Source organism: Neofelis nebulosa, chromosome 3 (assembly GCF_028018385.1).
Source record: "Neofelis nebulosa isolate mNeoNeb1 chromosome 3, mNeoNeb1.pri, whole genome shotgun sequence".
NCBI lineage: Eukaryota > Metazoa > Chordata > Mammalia > Carnivora > Felidae > Neofelis > Neofelis nebulosa.
Window position 1 is genome coordinate 146,606,759 of NC_080784.1, and position 26,579 is coordinate 146,633,337.

The window sequence follows — 26,579 nt, forward strand, 5'->3', positions numbered from 1 at the left end:
GGTTGGATGAAAGAATAAAAAAGGAAAAAGACTGTGAAATATATGAATGATAGGTGACATCTAATACAGTTTTAAAAGGGACATCTAAAAAGTTTAGAACTATTTTTTAGGTAAAAAGTAAAATATGAAACAAAACAGAACAATGACAAAAAAGAACAAATAGACCATCAATATACCACTTCCCAGTAGTACAAGAGATTTAGCAGTTTCCTTTAATTGTATGGAGACTAAAACCCCTGTGTTTAATCAGACAGCCAAAAATGGCCAACGTGCTATGGGGCTGCATTACCAGAAATAAGGTGCCCTCAATTTGGGAGTTGAGAGCCCCATTCTACTCTGTCTTTGCCAGACCATGTGAAATGGCACTTTGGTTTGACCTTACATATAGAGGACCGTGGCAAGGCTTATAAGGGTCTTGATGATGACAGGGAAAATGTACTTGAAGGATCCAGGATGTTTCGCCTGAAGAGAAATTCTTTCAGGGAGACTTGATAGCTGGTTTCAGATAGATGAGAATCTGTCATGGGAAAGAGTAGATTTATTCTAGGTGATTCTAATGAGCAGAGTAAAATTACAGGAAGGCAAAACCCAGCTTCACATAAAGAAGCATTTATAGAGCTTAAGACATAGGTGCTTAATAAATGTTTTAAAAAAGTTTTTTTTATGTTTATTTTTGAGAAAAAGAGAGAGAGAGAGAGAGAGAAAGAGACAGAGGGAGTGCACAGGGGAGAGGCAGAAAGAGAGGAAGACACAGAATCAGAAGCAGGCTCCAGGCTCTGAGCTGTTAGCACAGAGCTGGAAGCAGGGCTCGTACCCACCAACCAGGAGATCATGACCTGAGCCAAAGTCGGATACTTAACCAACTGAACCACCAAGGCACTCAATAATCTTTCTGAATGAAGGAAGGACTGCAGTTGAAAGAATGGATGGATGGTCTCATTGAAGTGGACTGCCTTAGAAGAGAGTGAATACTCTCTCTACTGAAATTTTTTTTTAATTTTTTTTTTTAACGTTTATTTATTTTTGAGACAGAGAGAGACAGAGCATGAACGGGGGAGGGGCAGAGAGAGAGGGAGACACAGAATTGGAAGTAGGCTCCAGGCTCTGAGCCATCAGCCCAGGGCCCGACGCGGGGCTTGAACTCACGGACCGTGAGTTCGTGACCTGAGCTGAAGTCGGACGCTTAACCGACTGAGCCACCCAGGCGCCCCTCTCTACTGAATTTTAAAGGCCAACTTGATGAACTCTCCCAGAGGATGATTTTAGTTGGTTGGTAGGATATTTTAATATGTGTAAAATTCTTACTAATTCTGGAACTGAAATTTAACAAAATTTGTGACTCTTCTGAATGAAAATCTTGTTATGTTTTCCACATCTGAGTACGATATTTTCTTTCATTTTCTCTAAAGTAGAATCCATACTTTCTCTGATGCAAATAAGGATTATTTTAATAACATGTTGTTTTAAACAAATTCTTTTACTCTATTATTTCATTTAATTTTAATGAACTAGATTATTGGATGGGCAGAGAACCTATGATTCTAATTTTTCTTGAGGGAAAAGGTCAGGAGAGGTTGCTAATTAGCTCAAGATCACATAGTGAATTAATGACTGAGTTCAATGATCTTTCCGTAAGATAATGGAACTCTCCTTAAGAAAATTTTTAAGAAGCCAAAATTCGAGCCTTCAAGGTTGTGTGACTGATTTATATTAAAACAACACATCCAAAATGAAAGCTGTATTTTAGAGAAAAAATATTAAAACAGGTTGGAGAGATTGCAATGGTTCTCAACCAGGTCAATTTTCCTCCCAGGAACATTAGGCAATGTCTGGAAATTTTTTGATTGTGACAACTCAGAAGTAGGGGGCGGGGAAGGGGTGGGATGCTACGGGAATTTAGGAGATAAAAGGCAGGACTAATCATCCTAGAATGCACAGCCTCCCATAACACAGAATTATCCAGTGTGAAAGTTGAGAAACCTTTGGATGTTTTGCATCCATTTAAACCAGAACTTGGATTCCTTTGAACAGTGAGGTGAGATGTATAGCATGTAAAATACCTTTAAGCTCTTATTTTCTAAAGACTTTTCATTTACTCAGAATAAAGTTATATTTGCCAAATTGCTACCTTTGACTGCCAAGGATTATACGTTGCGGAAGAAGCCCTGCCTTTCAGGCTAAGCATTGTAAATCTTTTCTGCCTCTACTAATAGTCCTTTCTTTCCCTCTTTCCTATACCTTTGGCATCTTTCTATCAATTTTCTCTCACAATAAAACCAAAAACAACCGGGGCCCCTAGGTGGCTTAGTCGTTGACCATCCGACTTCGGCTCAGGTCATGGTCTCACGGTTTGTGGGTTCGAGCCCTGTGTCGGGCTCTGTGCTGACAGCTCAGAGGCTGGAGCCTGCTTCGGATTCTGTGTCTCTCTCCACCTCTCCCCCACTTGTGCTCTGTCTCTCTCTCAAAAATAAGTAAAATGTAAAAAAAAAAAAAAAAACAACTTAAACCAAAAACAACCCTTTTTTTTTCTTTATATATTGACTGATCTTTTCCCTCTCTTTCTCAGTTTGACGTCTTTGAAGAGTCATCTGCAATTATTTGCATACTTTCTAGGCATTAATGTTTCTTCCTAATGTTTGTTTTTTGGCATCCCTTATACCTGTGCTTGGTACAGCAATCCAGCGAATCACTCAAGCCACAAACTCCAGTCACTCTAGACTTCTTTTTTTCTCACTGCCTACCTTATCCCACCAGTCACCGAGTCTTTTCTATTTTACTTTGTGACTGAGTCTCGCAGATTCATTTCTTCTTCTCCATACCCACTGCTGCCACCTTTGTGTTAAAGTACTGGTGTTAAAGTAATCTTTCCAAACCAAAAAAAGAATTCCGTTGTGTCTCACTTAAAGGTTTTCAATGACCCCAACTTAGGTGCCTAAGAATCCAAAGTAATTAATATGGTCATTTGTTGTTACCTACCCGCCCCCCAGCCTTCTCTCCAATCACAATCCCCACCAGACAAACCAGAATAAGTTGTGTTATGCATATTGTGTCTTCTTACAAGTTGTCCCTTTTGTTTAGAATGCCTTGGTCAATTACAACTTTATGTGTCCTTTTCTTTAAAATTAATTTTAGTTTAGGGCTCCTGGGTGGCCCCTCATTGGGCTGCACACTGGCCATGAAGCCTACTTAAAAATGAATTTTATTTTAATTAGTATGTATAATAAATCATCATAATATGTATAATAAATATTTTAATTAAGTTATGTATAATAAATATACATAGGTTTTTAAAAGTCCAAGAGTACTAAAAGATTTATAACCAAAAATAGCATAAAAACTTAAAAAACAAAAACAAAACACACAAAACAAAACAAAGCAAAAACAAACAGCAGATCTTTGCACCAAAGCTTCCTGCCTCTCTGCCTCCTGGAAGCAATCACTTTTGTCTATTTTAAGTGTCTCTTCTGCATTTACCTCCCTCATGCTAAATAACTTGCTTGTAATGCTATTTCTTGGCTTGTCAACTTAAACTTTCCCTACTGAATTTCTCCTCTCCCATAATTTCAGTGGGGTTACCATTAGGGATGCCGCTGAGAACATTGAAAAACCAGCACAGCAAAGATACTGATTCATCGCAACAGTCTCCCCACATGGTGTAGGTGGGCTAATTACTGGCCTTGATTTTATGACAGTTTTTGATGAAATGAATTTAAATAATCAGTGTTTACATCACTATTACCATGTAAGTACTGTCTCCTGCAGAAACAAATAACATCAACGATTATGTCATCTTGCTTACACAATTTTTTTCTTTCTAGAAGTTACTGGTTGATGTTTACAACAATCATTTCTTCCTTCTTAAAACTCACCACAAGCCTCACCTGTTCTATCAAGTCTTTGCAGCTAGGTAGAGCCGATTCTCCATCCTGCGTTACCTCTGTTGTTGTCCTTGCTACATGCACGACCCTTAAAGATTTCTGTGTCTCTCTTCCTTATCAGAATGAGAGCTCCTTCAGGTTAATGACAGCATCTGTTATCTTTGAACCCTCAGTGTCTTGTGGCAGTGCAAAACACAGAGTACTTAGTAAATATTTGTTGCATTAGGGATGGAACAAGAGTGTCTTTTCTCTTTGAAGCTGCCTCCAGTATTGAGCAAAATGGTTTTGTGCACATTTCTCTGATTTCTGAGTCACTTCGTATAGATCACAAACTGAAATGCCTGTCAAGATGTAGGCAGTTAAAATAAATGAGTGCGGCCACGTCTGATGGGGTCCGTGGCATTAAATGGGTCACCTGCTGCTTGACTCCGGCTAGTTGATGCCCGGAAGGTGTTTCAGACCAGTGTTGCCAGCCCTTCTGCTTTTTCAGCGGAAGTAGAAAAATCCAGGTTTGCTACGAACTGCCGTGATTCAATTTTTTAAGACTATGCAGACTGAGAACATGATTCCTGGGAGTGGATTTGGTTCGTGGCCACCAGCTTGTGACGGTGGCCTGAAGATTGTGGGTGAGCAGTAGCATAGCACATGCGACTCCAGTGCCTTGTGCTTGGTGTTTGGTTTGCCTGAGCATGGATCCTCCCTGGGGGGTCCTCTCCAGGGCTGTCCCCAGTGGTGGCATCCCTTCACCACTGACGCCAGCGTGTGGAGTGAGTCGGAACAGAAGAGAGTCTGGGCACAGGCCCCAGCCTGCCAGAATGTTTGAAGGCTCTGGGCAGCGTTTCAGTGGAATCAGGGCTTCGACTGTTAGGTGGAAGTGGAGAATGATGGGTTAAATAATACGTGGTAGAAGAAAGCGCAGGTAGACTAAAAACTGTATACTAGGTGCCAAGCCCTGTGCCTTCTCATATGTTATTCAATTTTTTAAAATTTTTATTTATTTTTGAGAGAGAGAGAGAGAGAGAAAGAAAGAGATATAGAACATGAGTTGGGGAGGGGCAGGAGGAGAAGCAGACACAGAATCCGCAGCAGGCTCCAGGCTCTGAGCTGTTAGCCCAGAGCCCAACGCAGGGCTCGAACCCACAAACCGCGAGATCATGACCTGAGTGGAAGTTGGACACTTAACCAACTGAGCCACCCAGATTCCCGTTATGTTACTTAATTTAATTTTTACAATAGCCTCGAGGAGATGGTGTCATCTCCAGTTTGCAGAGGTTGAATCTGTATAAGATTTAGAGGTTTTTAGTAAAATTCCCACCATTAAAATAGATTAACACCAGAATTAAGGCTTCCTGATTCTGCCCATACAGAAAGCCCATGTATGGGATTTTAAAAATGAATTAAACCTATTTTATAATAATAAAGACATGGATTGAAATTTTCTACTAGAAATGGATCCTGGGATCTTTGAATCTGAAAGTTGTTTTCTTCATTTACAGATGGATTATTCATTCTTTCAACATTTGTGGAGTATCTATTGTGTTCTGTGTTAGTTACCAGGGTTACAAAGATGCGTTAATATACAATCCCTGTGCTTGGAAAGTGCTAAATGATTGTATGTTTCTGGTTTGTTGTAAGTGTGAAAGGAGGGTGGCAGGTGTTGTGATAAAAGATATGAAAACTCTAGAAATTTGGTGGCCAAATTGTTTGTTTTCTTTTTTTTTTTTAATTTGGGAGATACTCCTTTTTTTGTTGTTGTCACAGATAAAATATGCTAGTAGGAAATTGAAAAATGAAAATAAGGAAAATTAAGGCAAAAGTCTCCTAACCAGTGTGAGCAACTCTATGTACTTAATTACCTACCTTTTGATTATCTATCAATATGAACATTTTTTACATTTATCACACACAGATGCAGAGAAACACACAGATCACACTGCATTTTTATTCTATAGCCTATTTCTCTTATTTAGGAATATATCAAAATGTTCTATTCCTATTTGAATTATGCCTGAATAGTATTTTATTGCATGAAAACAGTTCTGTGTATTTAATCAACTCTATCTTGTTAGATATTTAGGGAATTTCCAATTTTTTATAATCTATGTCATAGAGAATTTTTACAGCTAAATCTTTTTATGTACCTTCAATTATTTCCTTAGGAAAGATTACTAGAAATGAAATGACTGGATTTAAGCATTTGTATATTTTTTCAGTTTTTTGCTTTTAGAACGTATAGCACTAAATTGTCCTCCAGAAAAGTAGTAGTACCAATGTATCCATCACCAGTGGATTTGATTTTTATTTTTATTCACTATTTCAAATGCTAGTTACAACCTTTTTTTAAAAACTTTTCTAATTAGATAATTAGAAAAAAGTCTCTATATTGATTCTTTTTGAAAACTCTTTTGGCCTTTGAACTTGCCAGATACTATTGTCCTCTGGTATAATACTCTCACTTCTTATTATGGTTAATTGGTTGGCTGATTACTTGCCTTACTAGCTTTGGAACACTTTGAAGGTAGAGCATGTCCTATCTGCCTGGGTGTTTCTGGATGCTCATGGATGTCTATTGAATTGAGTTGAATTAAAGAAGATGCATAGCTTAGAAACCATTGGCTAGATGGATAAATGTCAATACACCCAGTGGGCAAGTTATTTGATTCCTGCCAGTTACATGATAATGAGTAATTTAAGTGATCATTGGTCACATGCCAGCACTGTGTTAAGTGCTTTGCATACTTACCTGATTGAATCCTCACAGGAATGCTCTGGAGAAGAGATAATAATTGTCTCCACTTTGGCAATGAGGAAATTGAGAGATTATGAAATTTGCCCAAGGTACATGGCTGTAAAGTGGCAAAAAAGGTCACGAACTCAAGACTAGCTAACTCCCAAGCCCTCTTATCTTTTCCCATCTGCCCTCCCTTGCCTTCTCCTCCCCTCTCCAACTTATTATAGATATTTAAATATATTTATACAAAAGTAGATAGAAGAGCATAATAAACCTTGGTTTAGCCAACACCCAGCTTTCATAATTATCAATATGTGGCCAATCTTGTTTAATCCGTAAATTTCTCTCCCCCCCTTGCACCCATCTTCTCTTGTTGGATTATTTTAAAATAAATGTTGGATACATTGATTTCATTTATAAGTTTTTAAATGTATATCTTTAAGAGATATGGACTCTGTTCTTTGACCTAAACCACAATATTATTAGCACACTTTAAGTTCTCTAGAACAATTCCTTAATATTATCGAATGTGTAGTCAGGGTCTGATTTCCCAGATTATCTCATAAGTGACTTTTTACATTTGACTTGCTTAAATCTGGTCCACCCAAGGACTGCACACTGTATCCTAAACTGTGCTAACCACAACACAGTATTCCTCTCTCCCCCATATTTTTTCATGAGACCTGTCCTTCTCAACAACAGAGATACTTAGCTGAGGGAAACTCAAACTTTCAAATAATTCCCACAAATTGAATATCTAGTTCACATATCCCAAGAAGGAAGTACAAACACTAATTAATACCAGAGAAACACTGAGTCTGTTTGGAATGGAGAAAGTACGTTGCCACATGGGTTTGTCATTCATCCTCCCTGGAAATTCATCAGTGTATTTGTGCAGCAGCTGAGAAGTCTTATTTCTCTGCCTCTGTGATGTCTCCCTGACAAGCTATGGCCAAATCTCTTCACTTAAGATGCATACTTAGTTGCAAGTGTTGCTGGCTTTTAAATTCTGTCTTTGGCATTGAGCTTAAAAAACGAGACATGCTGGCCTGTGTACCACCCCCCTTCCTGTGGGAGAATGCCTTGGGAATGGAAGGCACAGGCTTGTTATTTTCATAAATGGGTCATGGCTTCGATAGAGTATTTTGCATTGAGGAAATTTTCAAGTTTTCATGCTTGTTTGGTTCTGTTTTGAACTTGAAGGTCTAGTGATCCTCCACTGTGTTGTGGCAGATGGGAATGCAACCAGAAGTCCTGAAAGGGATGGCCTTCTCTGTGGAGATCCTGGGGAAAACTGCGCAGGTAAGGCTTAACACACAGTGCATTTGTGTTTTACCAGCCTCATGTTCAGTCTTGGAACGTTGATTTCCCTAAGTTTTAATTTTTAATACTACACTAATCATAAGACTGGTTAGTTTTGTGAGCATATATAATGGACCAGGCTCTCTGCCAAGTGCTTTATATACAGTAATGCGTTCACTCCTCGCGAGAGCCCTCTGAGCTGGATCATATTTTTGACTTTATTTCAAGGTGAAGTCCAGAAAGATTAAGTAACTTGCCAAAGGCTACCCAGCAGGTAAATTGCAAATCTGGGATTCATACAGGTCTTTCTGATTCTAGTGCTTCCATTTTTAATCATTACATTATTTTAGGTATTGCAGGTGTATGCTCCAGACTCTGGCATGGGATATTTTGGACTGGATGCATACAGAGTTGGCATATTCTATTCAAATTAACTTCTTTCTATTCCATAACTTAAAAGAAGGGAAGAATGACTTTTGCATATTTTTGCCCTAGAGATGCTTCAATCAGTATTCTCAAAGTTGTTAGTCTAAAGCAAAGGTGAGCCTTAGTAAAGGGTCAGGTAATAAGTATTTTAGGTTTTGTGGACCATGCAGCGTTTTTTTGCAGCTACTCAAAATTGGCCACTGCACTGTGAAAGCAGCCATTGACACTTTGCAAATGAGTGGCGTTGGATATGTTTCAATAAAACTTTATTTAGAGAAACAGGCTATGAGCCAGATTTGGCCCTTGCGCCATAGTTTGCTGACTCCTACTTTAAGGTTCTGTCTGTCCTTTATAGATGCAATGGTCTGTTCTTCTCCAGGGTTGTTTCTGAGTCAAAACAAAACAAATCAAATCAAAACACAACACAACACAACGCAACACAGGCCAATTCTAAAAGTAGGTGGGAGAGAGATTCCTGTATTCCCTGGAAACGTTTTGGAGCTCGGAGGGTAGTGACCTGGTGTAAGTGCTCCTGTCCTAGCACCCTGGAGAAGTCATAACTGAGCTGGGAACACGCTGAGCAAGTCACCGTGACGTGAGCCATCAGTTCCAGCCCAGTCTTCTGCTTTCTTCCCTCACGCTAATGGGTGGTCTGGAAAGTGCCTCCAGGCTGTGGAATCTGTTGGTGTCTTAGATCATGCTTGTGTGGGTCTTTTCACTCGCGTAGAGAAAAGAACAAGGCCAATGTTATGTGTTTGTGTGCTTTTCTTCAGTTGGGTTTTAAATATCTCCAATGATGGCATTTTCACATTTCCCTTGGGGGTTATTGCATGATCCAGTGACTGACAGTTCTAAAAAACTTGCCTCTTCATTATCCCAAATGTGTTTCCTATTTTTTTTTTATTTTAGTGAGGCTATTTAACATGAGATCTACTCTTTTAACAAAATTTTAAGTGTACAACCCAAGATCGTTAACTATGGGCAAGATGCTGTACAGCACCTCTCTAGAAATTATTCATCTTGCATGACCCAGACTTTATACCCAGTGAATAATGACTCCTCATTCCCACCCCTGCTCCTTCCTGGCCCCTGGCAACCACCATTCTACTCTCAGCTTCTGTGGATTCAGCTGTTTGGATTTTTTTTTTCTTTAATAAGTGGAATCATGTAGTATTTGTCCTTCTATAACTGACTTATTTCACTTTGCATAATTCTTTCAAGGTCCAATCATGTTGTTGCAAATGGCAAGATTTCCTTCTTTTTTAAGACTGAATAGTATTCCGTGGCTTACGTAAACCACATTCTATTTATCCATTCATGTGTTGATGGATATTTAAGTTGTTTCCACATCTTGGCTATTGTGGATTGAATAGTACTGCAATAAACATAGGAGTATGTGTGTTTCTTCGAGATTCTGATTTCTGTTCTTTTGGATAAATACCCAGAGGTAGGATTGCTCAATCGTATGGTAGTTCTGTTTTTAATTTTTTTAAAAAACTCCGTACTATTTCCCATAGCAGTTATAGGTTGCCTTGTCAGTCTATTGTTTCTATCCTGTGCAGAAGAATTTTAGCTCGTTTAAGGTCACACAGTAAGCAGAGTAGCCTGACATGAATTTGGAGAGACTGACTCCAGAATGTGTATTGTTAATCACAATGCTAAACTGCTAGGATCATGGGGGGAGGTCAGAATGCTGAATATGTGAAGGAAATTCTGAAAAATAGTCCTTGAAAGTGAAGCCCAAATAACGCAAAATGTTTTTTTTTTTTTTAATATTTTAAGTGTTTACTTATTTTTGAGACAATGCAAAAGACAGAGTGCAAGCAGCAGAGAGGCAGACAGAGGGAGACACAGAATCTGAAGCGGGCTCCAGGCTCTGAGGTGTCAGCCCAGAGCCCGACGTGGGGCTCGAACTCATGAACTGTGAGATCATGAGCTGAGCCGAAGTCGGACGCTTAACCGACTGAGCCACTCAGGTGCCCCAAGGGCAAAACATTCTTAAAGAGGAATTAATATGGAGTAGGAGAAGATTATCCTTATTGACTGTATGACCGTGGGTGAGTCACTTAAGCTTTCAGACATCAATTTGTAATCTATAAAATGAAGGAATAGTTCAGATCATCTTTAGGAGTTGGTCTTTTTTTTTCTTTTTTTCTTTCAATTTTTTCATTTTTTATCTTTTAATTTTTTTAGAGAGAGAGCATGCAGGCATGCAAGCAGAGGAGGGGCAGAGAGAGAGAGAGAGAGAGAGAGAGAGAATCTTAAGCAGGCTCCACACCCAGTATATACCCTAACACAGGGCTCAATCCCACACCCCTGGGATCATGACCTGAGCTGAAATCAAGCATCAGGCAGTCAACCTGAGCTATCCTGGCCCCACAGGAGTTATTCTTATTTCTAAATGATTTTATTCTTTTATGTTCAAATAGCCCCAATCTCTAAGCATTTCACTTTTAGTTTGTCCTTTTCTGTCTTGAGTAAGGAATTTATTCATTCCTACCAATACTTTTGCAGCAGGCTCTGTCCCAGGTACCAAGGATGAAACAATGAACAACATAGTCAAAGATGAGGTCAGAGAGGTAATGCAGAAAGAGAGGTAATGAGTAATGTCATGCAGAGCCTTGCCAGGGATTATAAGGCCTTCAGGTTTGAGTTTTAATAGCATCACTCTGGTGTCTGTGTGCAGACTAGACAGTTAAGAGTGGACAGGATAGAAGCAGGGAGACTAGTTAGATGTTGTTGCCATGGAGACTACTTTCAGCCTAGAGATGATGTCAGGTTTAGACCAAGCTAGTAGAAATAGAGGGACGATTCTGCATACATTTTAAATACAGCCAATAGAGTTTTCTGATGAATTGGATGCATAATAGAAGAGAAGGAAGTCAAACAGGCTCTAAGATATTTGGCCTGAATAACAAAGAAAGTATCATTTACTGAGATGGAGAAAGACCAGACTTGAGGGAGAAAATCAGGTGTTCCCTTTGGAAGTGTTCATTTGAAATGCCAGTTAGGCAACCAAGTGTTGGTTGGACAGTTGGACACTGAAGGAAGAGATCGGGGATGGAAACATAAATTTGGGAATTGTTACCATAACGGTGTTTAAAACCAGGAAATGCCCAGAAAGGAATGTAAAAGCACTGAGTCCCAATGCATTGCAAAATTTAGAGGTTGGGGGATATAGGGAAGAACCAGAAAAGGAGACTGAGCAAAGGGGGCATTATATACATAAGAGTTCCAAAACATGCACTCGTGAAAAACAAAAGAAACACAAGTTTTCTTCCTGTTCATTGTTCTTTGTTTGCCCCTCAGCTATGAATAATTTTAAACATGCAAATATACACACACATCTACACTAAACTCTTTTTTCTTCCTTTAGAGGGATGGGATGAAAAAGGGCAGCTCTTTTTTGTTTTGTTTTGTTTTATTATTATTATTTTTTGATTTTTAAATTTTATTTAAATCCAAGTTACTTAAGATGTAGTGTAAGAATTTAGTGATTCATCACTTACATATAACACCCAGTGCCCATCCCAACAAGTGCCCTCCTTAATGCCCATCACCCATTTAGCCCATCCCCCCCAACACCCCTCCAGCAGCACTCAGTTTGTTCCCTGTATTTAGGAGTCTCTTATAGTTTGCCTCTCTTATCTTATTTTTCCTTCCCTTCCCTTATGTTCATATATTTTGTTTCTTAAAATTCTACATGAGTGAAATTATATGATATTTATCTTTCTCTGACTTACTTTACTTAGCATAATACCCTCTAGTTCCAACCACGTTGTTGCAAATGGCAAGATTTCATTCTTTTTGATTGCTGAGTAATATTCCATTGTATACACACACCACATCTTTGTCCATTCGTCAGTCGATGGACATTTGGGCTCTTTCCATACTTTGGCTATTGCTGATAGTGCTGCTATAAACATTAGGGTGCATGTACCCCTTCGAATCAGCATTGAAAAAGGACAGCTCTAAGTGAGGGCCCACTCCTGTAAGCTGGGAAATCATTGGCCTAATCCTCCTGCTTAAAACACATGCTGACCTATTCTGATTAGCCCCCTATATGAACATATTCTAGTAACACTGGAGGGTTAGCAAGGACATCTGTGAGATCTATTTTTCTTTTCCTGGAGTAACGAACTCTTTTACGTTTCTGTAGGGAATGGCATTGGATATGAAACCAAATGGTAATCCTCAAATAAGAGAAATTTTCAAATTTTGCACTTCTTCAAGGGCATTGTGAATTTACCTTCCCCTGTCTCAGGGAGAGAGTGGGCAAGATACGACGGAAAATTAACTTAGAAAATAAAAAATTTCTTCCTCACCTCCTGGCTTAACACGGTTGTAAAGTGAGGAAACTCATATTGAGAAGTTGCCAGGAAGCCAAGGACTAGATGAAAGGCTTAGGTTCTACTTCATAGAGTAGGAAGAAATTTTTCTTCAAATTTTTCTGTGACTACTTAAACTCTTCTGTGCATTAGCTGTTCCCTTTTTAAAAAAATGTTTATTCATTTTTGAGAGACAGAGAGACAGAGCATGAGCAGGGGGAGGGGCAGAGAGAAAGGAGGATACAGAATCCGAAGCAGGTTCCAGGCTCTGAGCTATCAGCACTGAGCCCAACGTGGGGCTCGAACTCATGAGCTGTGAGATCCTGACCTGAGCCAAAGTCAGATGCTCAACTGACTGAGCCACCCCGGCACCCCTACCTGTTCCCTTTTTAAGGTCAGATAGCTATGTGGGAAGATAAATTTATAGGTATTTGTTTCACTTCCTCTCTGTCTTTGTTAACACTTATGGGACTTTTATCTCAAAATTTAGCACCTCCTTTTAATCTCTCACACAGAGATTTAACTATGTATTTAACTAGGGGGTTAGAGATACTATGAGGTTATCCACATTGTAATGAGAATTACATAAAATAATTGTATATTGTAATTTTATAATAATTGTATATTACCCTTAGAGTTGATTTTAGAAGAGCTGCTGATATTAATATTTATAAAATCATTAAATGGATTTGTAACAAGCACAACTAGAGTAAGTAAGTGAACGTTTTATGAAAAATAAACCTAATGTGTCAATTCTGAGGAGTTTTTTTTTTTTTTTTTTTAGTTTATTTATTTATTTTGAATGAGAGAGAGAGAGCCAGCACGAGCAGGGGAGGGGTAAAGAGAAAATCCCAAGAAGGCTCCGTGCCGTCAGCACAGAGCTAGATGCAAGGCTCAAATTCACAAACTGTGAGATCGTGACCTGAGCCAAAATCCAGAGTTGGGCATTTAATGGACAGAGCCACACAGGTGCCCCAATTCTGAAGGGTTTTAAGCAGAAAAGCATCACAAGGCCTGTTTTGGTTTGAGAATAAGAGTTATGTACAAGAAAGACTAGAGAGCCATACTGTTTAATCAAACCATTCATCCATCTGTGGAAAATTCCACATTTAAACCAAGTCATTTGAGTGTGTGCTATATTCCTCCAATTTAGTTTGGCCCAAGAGAATCTCACGTCTCATCGAACTATTCATAGGATTCAAGAAAGATGACCACTTCTTGTCTGTCTGCCCATATGATGGAAGAAAGACGTTCTCGCTTAGAATTAGGTTTTGACATACACCTATCTGCAGTAACCCTAGTATTTCCTTATTTAACTGGCTTTAGCATCTTTGGAATATGGCATCTCAAGAAGAGATTGAGATACATTACCCCACAAGTAATGTGGGGCCCATTCACTTAGGAGATCGTGTTGCAACCTGGCCTGCTAGTGGGTGTAGTTTTCCAGTGCGATTCTGTGGGAAAGACTCAATCCCAGAGAATGCTTTGGTTTTGGAAACAGGGGTTAGAAAAGAGTAAGGGTGGCGGGGGGGTGGGGGTGGGAAAGAACAACTAAGTTCCAGCACCCCCATTATCAGGGGAATTTTCATGTCGCATTTTCCGGACCAGGCGATTCACTTCTCAACAGAGAAACACAATACATGGGACTAATCACTCTTTTGTCATAGGATTAACTTTTCCTTCTTGATAAGCATCTCTGGAATGGAAGGACAGATTTTGCCATCCTCGGCCCTATGTCATCGGGTCTCGTGATAGGCAGAAAATGTTAGATTTCACAGTTGTTCAATTTTCAGATAATGTGACCTTGATGAATATTAGACGAAAGCAACTGGAATTTTAGGTGCATTTTGAAAGGGGGTATGCTGATAAGCCTTCTCATTTCCATCAGAGAACTGAGATGATCCCATCTGTTTTGGGGAGGGGGCAGTATGTGTGATGTGCTATTTTTTTTCCACGTTTTAAAGTTCCATAGAGAAATCACTGGACATTTTCTGCGTGGTGGCATGGAAGGGTTTTCAAATCCAAATAATGCTGGGAATATTTAAGATCATGTTTATTTGGCAAAGGAGAGAGCTCTGGGAATGATCCGTACAGCGCCTGGCAACCATTTCCCTGGCATGGATCTGTGCTGCTTGGATGGGCTGAGGCTGGTCAAATCCCTGCACCCAGCAGCTGCCGGTTAAGGCACTTTTTGGGATCATGCTCTGTATGATGTTTATTAAAAGGGCAGCTACATTTAAAGGGACGTAACCACTAGAGAAATTAGTAAAGCTCAGGATACGGAGCCATATGGCTTATATTTAAAGTCAGGTATGCTTTGCAAAGTAGGAAGGACCTTCCTGGATCACAGCAGATCCGTGACTAAGTCTTACTGCTTCTTAAATTCGTCTCCTTGACCTCGGTTCCCCTCCCACAGGCCCACATCACATATATTTGCATGGCTCAGGCATGCCTTGGTTTTCTCCTTGCTCTTGGCATCTTCCTACTCTAACTCAGCCTGCAGATTCCTACCTAATACACTGAAAAATGTAGTTTTTACATATACCGTTTAATTTAATTCACGAGAACCGTCTTCAGCTCTCCTTTGCCTTGTAGTTCAAATGTAAACACTTCAGCCTACTGCCATTTGATGACTCTAACTTCCATTCACAGACCCCCTTGGCTGTTCCCCTCCATTTCCATTAAATCTGCCTCCCACTCCCCACATGATGAGGCTTGCATGTTCCTGACCTTGAGTTTTTGCTCCTAGCATTCTCCATAGCTGAATAGATTGCTTGCCTCCTCCTAAAACAAACAAGCAAAAAAAACAAAAAAACAAAAACCATTTCCCAGAACTTTTTCTTTAATTAGATAAGTGCTCTTTGTAATGATACAACATTTCTCTTGGAATTGCTAAGATCTTGAAGATTCTAGAATCAACTCATTTACTGAGGACTTTATTGTGCAGGGTACTCTGCTAGGAACTTGTGCATGCACTCTTTATTTGAGTTCCTCAACAGCCCTTTGAGGTAGATGCTATCATCTTCCGGGTACAGGTGAGGAAACTGAGGCTCAGACAGCTTCATAAGCTTGCCCGGACCCATCCAGCGAAGGAGAGGCAGAGCTGAAAATAAGACACGATTTTTCCTTCCTCATCTGATGTTCTTTCCTTCCCCTGTTTCCAGTGTGCCACAACTATCTTTGCGGTTACTATGGTTGTTTTTACGGGTTGGTTGCTTATTTTGTTGCCTTTTGTTGTTGTTGTTGTTCTATTGTTCTAATTTAGATAGACAAGATATGCTTCATTCTTTTGATGTTTTCCAGTGCTCACTACAGGGCTCTGGAAATAGAAAGTAGGCATGAAAGTTGGCCAATACATTTATTTGCCAAAACCTACAGATCTTTGTTTTTGAGACACTTTGGAGTTATTTCCGGAAGAAATTTCGGTAAGAGTCCCATTGACCGGTATGCGTGGGAGCAAATGTCTGGCGTGTAGAAGCTGTCAGCCTAGCTGGTAATCAAGTCACCATCCAAAACCAGGTCAGCCAGTTCCTCAGCAACATCCTGCCACCCCCTGAAGCTTTGTGACCTGGCATTGTGGGAATTGAAACTTTGTGACCTGGCATTGCGGGAATTTGCTGTGTATAGATCATCTGAAGTTCTTGGCAATTCCTCCCTCTGGTTGCCCTGGGGATTTTTTGTGCTCATTTTATAATACTAATTAAGAAGTTTAGCAGTCATTACTATTAATATCACTCAGATGCCAGGTGAGTGTGAAATGCCCTTCTGAAGTGAACATCACGGTCCTTCTGACTTCACAGGTGGCTGAGTCTGTAAGCTGTTGGTCATAGCATGAATGTGAAAAAGTCCAACCCTGGGCTGGAGCTGGCTAGTTAGCTGTTGGTTCTGGGTGTGGGCACATGTCCGGTGTGAATCAGCACAGGAAACAGCAAGTCAGTATTTCTGTACCGTTACTCTTGTCAACCCTTACTTATTAAAACCTTCTACATGCACGGATGGGAGAAACTTACATATCACCGTCCCTAGTTGAAAAATTAGGCAATCGGGGCGCCTGGGTGGCGCAGTCGGTTAAGCGTCCGACTTCAGCCAGGTCACGATCTCGCGGTCCGTGAGTTCGAGCCCCGCGTCAGGCTCTGGGCTGATGGCTCGGAGCCTGGAGCCTGTTTCCGATTCTGTGTCTCCCTCTCTCTCTGCCCCTCCCCCGTTCATGCTCTGTCTCTCTCTGTCCCAAAAATAAATAAAAAACGTTGAAAAAAAAATTAAAAAAAAAAAAAAGAAAAAAAAAAAAAGAAAAATTAGGCAATGAAAACTCTAAACGGTAAGACAAGGAAGTCAGAGCAGGATCAAAATCCGGGATATGAGGCTTCCAGTATCTTCCTCTTTCTTTAGAGCAAGAGAAACCATTGAGGGGTTAAATGAGAGGGAGAATCTCCCATTAGGCAAGCGTGACTTCTGGATGCATCAGGCTGAGAGCAGATGACAGCTACCTGCTGAACGGCTGACTTGGCAGAGTACCAGAGTGGAGAGCTCAAGAGCATGGACTCCGGGGCAAGACCTGTTGGGTCTGAGTCTCAGTTCGACACTTCCTAGCTGTGTGATCTTGGAAGATGACTTAGCCTCCATGTGTTGTGCTTTGTTCATCCATAAATAGCAGATAAGAATGATGCTTACCTCACAAGGCTGTTACGAGCATTAAATAAGTTACTATATATTAACTATTATGTATATAACTATTATAACTATATATAGTAGTACTATATATAGTAGATATATATATATAAGTACTATATACGATATATATAGTTATAGTTATGATAGTTACATATATATGTGTGTGTGTGTACATATATATATATATATATAGAGAGAGAGAGAGAGAGAAGATGACCAGTATCTAGCACTTGGTTACTGCTACATGCATGTTTAAGGGAAGGGAAGGGAAGGGAAGGGAAGGGAAGGGAAGGGAAAGGAAGGGAAGGGGGAAAAAGGCCTTTTCTTTTTTTTAATGCCATGTGCCCCATGGCTCCGATAACCTTCACAGAAAGAATAGCCTTCTCTCACAAAAACTATGTTTCCCCCTTTAAACAACACCAAGGTTTCTAAGAGGTATGTTGGGCACCAATCTTTGTTAAAATATGAAACATTCCCAGGGCATCAAGGTGGCTCAGTTGGTTAAGCATCCGACTTCGGCTCATCTCATGATCTCACAGTTGGTGGGTTCGAGCCCCGTGTCAGGCTCTGTGCTGACAGCTCAGAGCCTGGAGCCTGCTTCGGATTCTGTGTCTCCCTCTCTCTGTGCCCCTCCCATGCTCATGCTCTGTCTCTCTCTGTCTCTCAATAATAAATAAACATTAAAAAAAATTAAATATGAAACATTCCCACCAAGATCCCCATCACCCTATTGATAGAGCTATTTGGGGACCACAAAAGTCTGGCTTTTATCCCAGTGTTGAAAGAAAGGGATACTCTATAGGAGTATCTCCTATTGAAAAACCTGCAGCAAAGAGGGGAATATGATTCCACGTAGAAATAAATGTGTATCTAAAGTGAGTTGATTTATTGGGCTTTTTCTCATTTGTCAGCTACCACCATGCAATCGAAGCGGAAAGGCCACTTCTCTCGGTGCCCCAAGCAATACAAGCACTACTGCATCAAAGGGAGATGTCGCTTCGTGGTGGCCGAGCAGACGCCCTCCTGCGTGTAAGTGGACCCCTGAGCCAGCAGGCAGAGGGCTGCAGAGTAGTGCTGGCCGTGGACTTGACAGCGCCGGGAAGTCTGAGCTAACCGAGTCCTCTGTGTCAGGACACAGCTCCCCTGGTCCTGCCCTCGGCCATTTGTTTAGGGACCCTTTCTGCAGCCACTTATGGAGAAACTGACACACACTTTCCTTCTGAAATAGGAGCCTGCGAGAACCCAGATCAGCTCCCAGGCTGTGTCCTTTGCTGCCTTACGCAAGCAAGCAGAACTTTCTGTCCAGTGTTAAGGATGCTTTTCAGCTCCATTCATCTCCCAGGTGGTTTGAATGGAAGCAAATTCTTCTGGAATCTGTTAGGTGGTTTGCAGTTAATGTAAATATGAAGGATTTTCTGCCAAATTAAAAGTTACTTTTGCAGGTGTCCATTAAGTACAAGGAAATTAGTCCTGCTTATAAGCAGAGATTTATTTGCAAAGCCTATTTATTACAGAAGGGAATTGGAAGAAAAGTGCTCTTTCTGCCTGTTAGTAGACTGATTCCAAGTTTAGTTTTTATTCAGGCACAAACAACTTTTTTGCACTTACAAAATATTTATTTTCTTATAAAGATATATCCTTCTAGGATATCTAGAGAGGATATCCTCTATTTTCTTCTAAAGAGATATCCTTCTAGGATATCTGAAGAGATATCTAGGTGTTCTCTGAGATCTTTTCTGAAAGATGAGCAGGGTGATTGTTTATAATTTTGACTTAAAGTTTGTAGAATGTTTATGTTTTTATGTGTCGTTCCCTCGGTATACATTTGTTTTCCTAAGTGTCTCAAAACAGTGATTCGGAACCCTAATTTAGTGGAACATTTAAGGGTCATGGACTTCATAAAAATTTAATTATAATTAAATTTAATTTAAAAATAAATATACTGGATAATACTTTGAAGGGATAAGAATTGCTAATGTAAGGAAATAAGGGAAACGTGTGTGTGTATGCTGTGTGTTGGGAAAGAATAGTTTGTTTTTTTTTTAAATTTCCTCTAATTGCTCACTGGCTTAGAAGAATATATTGCGTTTTGAAAATATTAATGCCCTTTAACCCAGTACATTTATCTAACTTGTCCCTACGTCTGCAGATTTATTGTCCTTTAATCCTGCTGCCTTCTAAAATGAAAACCGCAGTATGTAATCTCCCTGCCTAAGATCGATACACAGCTTGTCCCCTTCAGTGTGAGGTTAAAACTCATTTCCATGGTCTCCACAGCTCCTCTGATTCCGGCTTACCTTTCTAGCCACATCTCTCACCATATTCCCAGCTGTTCCTCTGAAATCCCACATTCCTTTCCACGGTTTATCACACAAGTTCTGCTAGTCTGGAAAGCTTATTCGCACTGATGTTTTGGATGCAGCTCAGACCTCAGCTCCTCCTGGATCCCTGCACTGACTTCCCTCTTTTCGGACACACACTCAGGTGTGTTAGACGTCCTGTCTCTGAGATCTAGTCTCCCTTCCATGAAAGCTCTTTTCCTCTGGAGCATAGCTGTTGGTCCCTGTGAGTGTCCCTTCCGTGTCTGCGAGCACCCAGAGGCGGGTCTCGGGGCGTATTCGTTTTTGTGTCCCAGTGCCAAGAGCAGTGTCAGAATTTTAATAGGCGCTCAGGAAATGAGTGGTGAATAAATGAAGAAGTCCCTCTAGCATGGCGCATCGAATGCTACGCTGACAACACCAAGGCCTTACTCTGAGCCAGGAACAGCTTCTTCGTGGTTAAATGGTGCAGAATCAATAGCAAGGAGAAGAGCAGAGAAGCCAGCACACAGGTTTTGAAGTCAGGTAGACCCAAGTTAAGGTTTTGTTTGTACCAGAAGAACTGCTAACAACAGGTCAGTTACCCTTCCCGAGCCTCAGTTTTATCATCTGTAAAAGGGGGTAATAATATCTCCTTCTTAAGTGTTGAAAATAAAGCAGGAGAATTCATTAAGCAAAAATACTTTCTGTCGTACCCAGCACAGAGTAGGTGTTCCATAAATTGTACTGCTGAGGAGCAGGGTGTATGTGACCTGGGCCTGACCTTTTAGGTGACTGGTCATAGCACAGATTCGGGCAAAGCTGTGTTGCCATTGGTGACTCTGCTAGCTTGGAAAAGCACAAGTATCTCCTTTTGCTTGGAATTACAGGAGTTTGTGGACTCCTGCTTTTACATTAAAAAAAAAAAAAAAAGTGTGCATCTCAAATAACTCAAATCCTCTTAGTCTTCTTAGTATTTTCTTGGAATGGGAATGATTTCTTTCCAGATACATATCTTCATGTATCTATGTGGTACGGTTCATTTAAGCAGTATTTCATGTGCTTGGGGCATCAACTTGAGTCAAACAGTTTGAATCTGAATTTCTCTATACTCTCAGTTTCTCCACCTTCCAAATGGGTTAATAACGACACCTACCTCAGAGGTTGTTATAAGGATCAATTGACTTAATAGTTACAAATCCCTTACAACCGTGTCTGGTGATTATTTCAGGACAGTGATCCTAACTCTGATTTTTCAGAATCCTGAAGGGTCATGGGTGTCTTTAAAAGTGATTTTAAATGCTATAAGATGTTCACTAAATAAAAACTGATGTATTCAGCTACACAGCATTTCATAAACATCTGCTAGGATCTTGGAGTCTTTGCCTCTTCTTTTCCCATTGAAATGACCATTAGCTGACATGTTATTGGTTTGATGAGAAGTGAAATAACATGAGAGCCATGGTAACTGCCTGTGCAAAGGTTGGCCTTCTGGCCTGGCCTCATTGGGTTATAGCTTTTGCAGGAAATCCTGCTTACTGAGAAATTCAATTAAAGCACGGCTACACCACTGAACCCAGAGCCATAATAATAATTAAAAAAAAAAAAGACAAAAAACATTCTAAAAGAGCAGCAAGTAATTTCTGTGTATTTTATGGGCAAATTTATTGTTTAAAAATGCCAGATTTAGTAAATGTGTTAGAGAAGCCCTTAAGCTAATTGGAAGAGACTATATATTGGTAAGATTTTCATTATGACCTTAAAAAAAAAAACAAAAAAAACTCTTAAAAAAAAAAAAATCTCCCTCCCACACACGCAATAAAAAGTGATTCTCCCCACCAGTTCCAGTTCTATGTGCAAGAGATTTTTGATGTTTCAAGATCTTTCTAAGCTCTCTTCCTGTTATTTTGACCTTGCCAGGAAGGAATTTTCCTCACGTATGCGGGGGTTTTCTTGCAATAGACGCCATCAGGTATCGTTTCTCTACAGCTTGCACTGATCGTCACCTTTCTGTATGGATGTGACCAAGCCAGATGTTTCTTCGTGCTGTTGTCTCAAGCATTATATCAGCGATAATGTTGGCATTATGGGATCTCCTTCCTTGTGCAGGATAGGCTTTGTGGGAATTAACTGCACTGCTCTTGTCAAACACGAACCAGAAAATGATCTGGCAGTAGATCCTTTCTTGCAAAAACAAAAAAAAGAGAACGAAATAAAACAATAACTAAATAAATAAACAACCGAGATAACACAGAAATCTTTTTAAGAAGCAGGATTTCATCTTTTGGGGATTTAAGCAATTATGTATATGACCACTATCTCTTTTGTTTTGAATGAGTCTGAGGAGAAAAAAGGGAAGATATTTGTTAATGCAAAGGCACTGATGTTACAACATACGATTTCAGTTTTGCAGCGTCCTCAAACTTCTTACGTACCTTTTAAGCGTCTAATGGGATTCAGAGAATACTGTGGATAGTCCCCAAATCACTGAGCCTTTAGCTGAGTGTTGCTCAGACAAGCCTTGGCTTGGACAAAGGGAATCTGCCGGGTTGGGGTAAATCCTAAGGCTGTATCGATAAAACGTTGAGAGATGGAGGAGAGTGAAAGTCACTCTTGGAGATTCCTTGACTTGTGGCCACTGCGCTTTATGAGGGCCGCAGAGAAAGGGGCCATTTACAGGACAGTGGAGGGAACGGTATGCACGTCTGAAAATGGGCCTCTGAGCATCAAATAAAGGGGCTGGAGAGGACAAGACCTATTGTGTTTTGGGGGGGTTTTAGTTGGAGGGGTGAAGAGCATCACGTAATCTGTGGCCACTGTGAGCAGAAGAATCAGAACTGGTGGGTGGCAGTTAAGAGAGAGAAAGGAATCCTGTGGAAGAACATTTACGGAGCTTTCTATGTAGTTCATAGGCTATCGGTCTATGAACTTTCACACACGTTACCGCGTGTGATCACATGAAACAGTATAATTTCTAACAGTTTGGAGCAGGAGGACTTGGGCACATTGACTGCCCTCCAATGACATGGGCGGTCGTGGGGATTTTGAGTTCCTTGTCATGGCGGTATTTAAGCGCCTGGGGGGCACCACGGAGGGATTTTTGCCATCTCCTCTCTTTCCAGCTCAGAATCTAAAATTTTAAAGTAAGTTTTAGTAAATTGTGATTGCCTCTGTTTGTTTAAATTAGCCATGTTGCGAATGTTCAAGTGATGACAGGCTTTCAGCGAAGCAAAGAAAGTGAAATTACTTGTGAACACAGCGGTATCCAGCTTTATTTGAAAAAAAAAAATTTTTTTTTAAAGGAACTGAGCCCTTTATTAATTCCAGTAAATGACAACAGTGTTAGTTCCTTCAAAAAAAGAAATAGTAGAGGTTCTTAAAAGTCTTGCACGGTTTCCCTTGTTGTTTTATTTTCACAGCTGTGATGAAGGCTACACTGGGGCAAGATGTGAGCGAGTTGACTTGTTTTACCTCAGAGGAGATAGAGGGCAGATTTTGGTGATTTGTCTGATAGTAGTTATGGTGATTTTTATCATCTTGGTGGTCGGTGTCTGCACATGCTGTCAGTAAGTATTTTTTTTTAGTATCATTTTAAGGAAATCTGAGAAATTTTTATTTTGCGATTTCTTTTCTTCTTGCCTTCTTTCCCTCCTTCCAATCTTTCTTCTTTCCTTTTTGTTATGATTGAAATAAATCACTTACAGCGAAGTGTCTACTTACAATGAAACACATGATATACGGTGTTTGTCATTTTACTGAGCATAATTATTATCATTGAAAATAAAATGTGGGGGCGCCTGGGTGGCTCAGTCGGTTAAGCATCCGACTTCGGCTCAGGTCGTGATCTCGCAGTTTGTGGGTTCGAGCCCTGTGTCAGGCTCTGTGCTGACAGCTCAGAGCCTGGAACCTGCTTCAGATTCTGTGTGTGTGTGTGTCTCTCTCTCTCTGACCTTCCCCTGTTCATGGTCTGTCTCTCTCCGTCTCAAAAATAAACAAACATTAAAAACATTTTTAAAAAATAAAATATGTATAAAACTCTTCATAAAAAAAGAAGAAGAAGAAGAAGAAGAAGAAGAAGAAGAAGAAGAAGGGCAAAAAGTATGAAGGTGATCAAAGGTACAAACTTCCAGCTGGAGGATAAGATAAATAGGTCCTAGGGATGTCATGTGCCGCATGGTGACTGTAGCTAACAACACTGTATTGTATATTTGAAAGTTGCTAAGAGAGTAGATCTTAAAAGTTCTCATCACAAGAAGAAAAATTTTGTAGCTGTGTGTGCTGACAGATGTTAACTAAGCTTACTGTGTTGATCATTTTGCAATATATGTAATATGTATTTGTGTATATATATGTGTGTGTGTGTGTATATATATATATATATGTAATCATTGTACACCTGAAATTAATCCAATGTTATGTTTCAACTACATCTTAATAAAAAAAGCCAGCTATGTAGTCTTAAAGTCAATCATGTTTTATGTGGGTTTGTTAGCAGGCAAACTAAGACTTTTATTACCTTACATTGTATCATGACCCAGTAACTTAGGAAGGTAGAGATAAACACACAAAAACATTTTTCCCCCCCTTGGCCACCGTAAAATAATGGATTTTATTTACAAAAGATGATTGCACTGGTTTTCTTGTTTTTACTTTTCATGATGTACCACAACTTTGGAAATCAAGAAACACCTTGATTTTTTTCTCTGAGACAGTGTTTTGATACACTTAAGTTAGTTTCTTTCGTGAAGCTATCAAAATTTGTATCAGTCGGGGACTCCGACACAGTATGCTAAAAAGACTTTTTTTAACGTGCTGTGTTCTTGTCTTGCGAAGCTAGTTGAGCCTCCTGAACTTCTCCCTTTACCTTTGGGCTACTGGGCACACCAAAGAGGGTGTCCTGTGACTCCTTTCTTCACAGAAAAACTTCAGCGTAGCTACTAGGACTCTAGAGTCTTGGATTTTTATCCCAACTCTGCTATTCAATATCTTTGGGACCCTGGACAAATTTCCTAACATCTTTAAACTTGAATTTTATTTTTTTTGTAAAACAGAAAGATTAAACCAGGTAATCTGTAAGATTCCTTGTAGCTATAAAATTGCAGGGTATTTAAAATTTTTTTTTACCTTCCAAATGGCAAAAAAAAAAAAGAGCTTTTATAACAGCAGATTTGGACAGATCTGAGAAAATTAATTATGACATCAATTTTGCATTATACTTTAAGAAACTGGACTATAACCCAGAGGATCTAACACATTTTTTAATGTATCTATAAGCTTAATTAACAAATCCTGAGGCTATCTTCACCCTCTTGGTTTTCTTATATCTGTTTCCAATTTGTGTTATTCCTTATTCACATACTACACAATGCTTATTAGTCTGTTTTGTAAAATGACGTGTCCTGAACATTTTTCTTGTGCTAACCAAGCTCCATCAACAGCCAGGTACCCTATTCTTTCTATTTTGGTAACTCTATTCACACTTTTGCCTACTGTGGCTATCATGGGAGCCTAGAAAAAGAGTCAGGTTAAAAGAGAACTTAAAATAGTTAAGAAAAAAATGAACCTACAAATTTTTAACCATCTAGAAATAAGATCAGAGGCCCTCTTGATGGTTAATTTTGTGTTCCCATGAATTAACAGGTCCATACTAACTTCTAACACCTTATCTTCCAAGCCCTCTTCGGAGGCGTCGCAAAAGAAGAAAGAAGGAAGAAGAAATGGAAACTCTTGGTAAAGATATAACTCCAATAAATGAAGATATTCAAGAAACTAGTATTGCTTAATGGTAAGTATAAAAAATTTGGTAGGCGAGAAACTATTCAAGTGACAGTTACCTGGTGAGATTGGGCTTAACTTTATGTAGTAAATCAATGATTCGAATTTAATTATGCTTAGAAACATCTGAAAGTAAATTGATTTTTTTCATAGAATCTGAAGACAAATGAAAGGCTCTCATATCTTTCTTTTGCATGTTACCACATTGACAGGCATGCAGAAAGAGGACTTTTATACACTTCTTCTAGTTTACTGAAATCAACCTGCTTTCTAATTGTACATGGTTGTGGTGGTGACTTTATATTTTTTTCTTCCTTGCTTTTGGGCACAAGGAAGAGGTATTGTAGCTTAAATATCTCACACTGAAGAAAAAAAATAATAGCTACCTTTTAATCATAACCACATTTACATAGCATTTACCATATGCCAAACGCTGTTCTAAGCCCTTTCAGCATTACATCAGTTAGGATCCCAGCAGGATCGAACAGCAAGATTTATTGAGGGACTGGGAGGGCAGGGTTGAGGGACCCACAGGAACTTCAAGGCTCCTGGAGCCTAACATTGGCAGGAGGCTGCTCCCCTCCCCTGCCTGGAAGGGCCCGGGAAGGTTACCTTGGCACTGAGAGGCTGGCCACCAGAGGGCCTATACTCTGTAGGAGCTGTACCTGCGGTTAGAAGTAGTCACTGCCGGAACCTCAACAAGGAAGAGGAGCAAATGAAGAAGAAAACTTCCCAAATTGTCTCACCACCTGCTTCAGATCTTCAGCAGGAGCCTCCCATTAGCCAAACCCAATGAGGATCCAGGGGACAAGGGGGCCCTTGTGATGTGTCAGCTCAGAGCTCAGAGCAGGACAAAGAATGGCTCCAAGGGGGCAAATGGATCAGGGCTTGTACAATCGGCTAGGGTAGTTTGGCTGTGATAGCGTCAAACCCAATCGAAAGGATTTCAAATGAAGGAAATGTGTTGGCTCATGTGAACTGGCAGTCCGGAGGAACGGTACTCTGCACACTTCGGTGAACGAGAGGCTCCCACACGGGGAAACGTTATTTCTGTTTTTCTGCTCGCTCACCGAAGAGTTGGCTTCATCCTTGGCCGGTTCCCCTTAAGTCATGGCAGTAGCAATGGGAGCCACATGCTTTCTTGTTCATAGCCAGCAAGAGAGAGCAGTGA

The 26,579-nt window shown here is 40.0% G+C and overlaps 1 protein-coding gene across 3 annotated transcripts in view; it reads left to right on the plus strand.

Moving 5' to 3' along the window:
* Positions 1-26,579, plus strand: part of BTC (betacellulin) — a 44,889-nt gene that overhangs the window by 17,834 nt on the left and 476 nt on the right. For 2 of the 3 annotated variants that reach the window (XM_058722276.1, XM_058722277.1), the window contains 4 exons: positions 7,813-7,911; positions 18,248-18,365; positions 23,053-23,199; positions 25,308-25,418. In XM_058722276.1, coding sequence (XP_058578259.1) covers positions 7,813-7,911; positions 18,248-18,365; positions 23,053-23,199; positions 25,308-25,416 — 473 coding nt within the window. In that variant the 3' untranslated portion in view covers positions 25,417-25,418. Of the gene's footprint in view, positions 1-7,812; positions 7,912-18,247; positions 18,366-19,613; positions 21,251-23,052; positions 23,200-25,307; positions 25,419-26,579 lie in introns of those variants that run through there. The other variant, XM_058722278.1, reaches the window with a different exon arrangement.